The sequence below is a fragment of the Cynara cardunculus genome (genome assembly GCF_001531365.2).
Source record: "Cynara cardunculus var. scolymus isolate 2C chromosome LG 13, CcrdV1, whole genome shotgun sequence".
NCBI classification, from domain to species: Eukaryota; Viridiplantae; Streptophyta; class Magnoliopsida; order Asterales; family Asteraceae; genus Cynara; species Cynara cardunculus.
Window position 1 is genome coordinate 15,539,442 of NC_037540.1, and position 1,003 is coordinate 15,540,444.

Genomic DNA, 1,003 nt, shown 5'->3' on the forward strand with positions numbered 1-1,003 from the left:
TTCCTTACTTGTTCGATATTTATCATGATTAAATTAGTCAACAAATTAATCTCATTACAGTTAAATTATATTAGTGATACAAATCACCAACAATATAAGCTTAAATCCTAGAAAACCTTTACAGGGACTAAAAGTGTAATTCACTCATAAAATATAAAAAAATAAAAATAAACCAATTTTAATATATGTTTTTTACATCTTTAAAAACATGACGCGGTGGTTCAATCCCATACGTGTCAGTTGTTGCCACCACCAACCGCCACTTATACACTCATCCATCCCCCAATTTCACGTTCAAGGAAAACCCAACTTTCAGACCACAACCATGTCAGGTGGGGTTGCACCCATTGCCTTAACCAACGAAAAACCATCCATCGGCCGCCGGCGAGGCTTCTTCTCTTTCCAGCAACTCAACGCCCTTGCTCTCATCATCGTTCTCTCCGCCTCTGGCATGGTGGCCTTCCAAGACTTCGCCTTTGTCCTCCTCTCCTTCTTCTACATGTTCTTTATGTCCAAGGTTGCTTTCCCCACTCGCTCCTCCACCCCTGAACCACCAGTTTTCGGCAACAGCAGCCGCCTTCTTACCGTCTACGTCTCCGTCGGAGCCGTCATCGGACTACTTCTTCCGGTGGCATACATAGTTCATGGTGTTTTAGCAGGTGATAAAGAGGGTATCAAAGCAGCTGCACCCCATGTTTTCCTGCTGGCGAGCCAGGTTTTCATGGAAGGTGTGACGTTTTCCGGCGGGTTTTCTCTGCCGATCAGGGTTTTCGTACCGGTGGTGTATAATTCGATGAGGATGTATGCCATCTTGGAGTGGGTGAAGGACGAGATAACGAAAGCAAACAAAGAGCACCATGGGAGCAGCAGAAGATTGCAGGTGGGAAGGAGTCTTGCGATGGCTAATATGGTTTTCTGGAGCTTCAATCTATTTGGGTTTTTGCTGCCATTTTATCTGCCAAAGGCTTTCAAGAAATATTACGCTGCAGGCAAAGATTCATAG

The 1,003-nt window shown here is 44.5% G+C and overlaps 1 protein-coding gene across 1 annotated transcript; it reads left to right on the top strand.

The window, feature by feature from the left end:
- Nucleotides 1-325: 325 nt before the first annotated feature.
- Nucleotides 326-1,003, top strand: LOC112524815. Its single transcript, XM_025134763.1, has one exon. It carries the CDS (start codon nt 326-328, stop codon nt 1,001-1,003), a length of 678 nt encoding a protein of 225 aa, XP_024990531.1.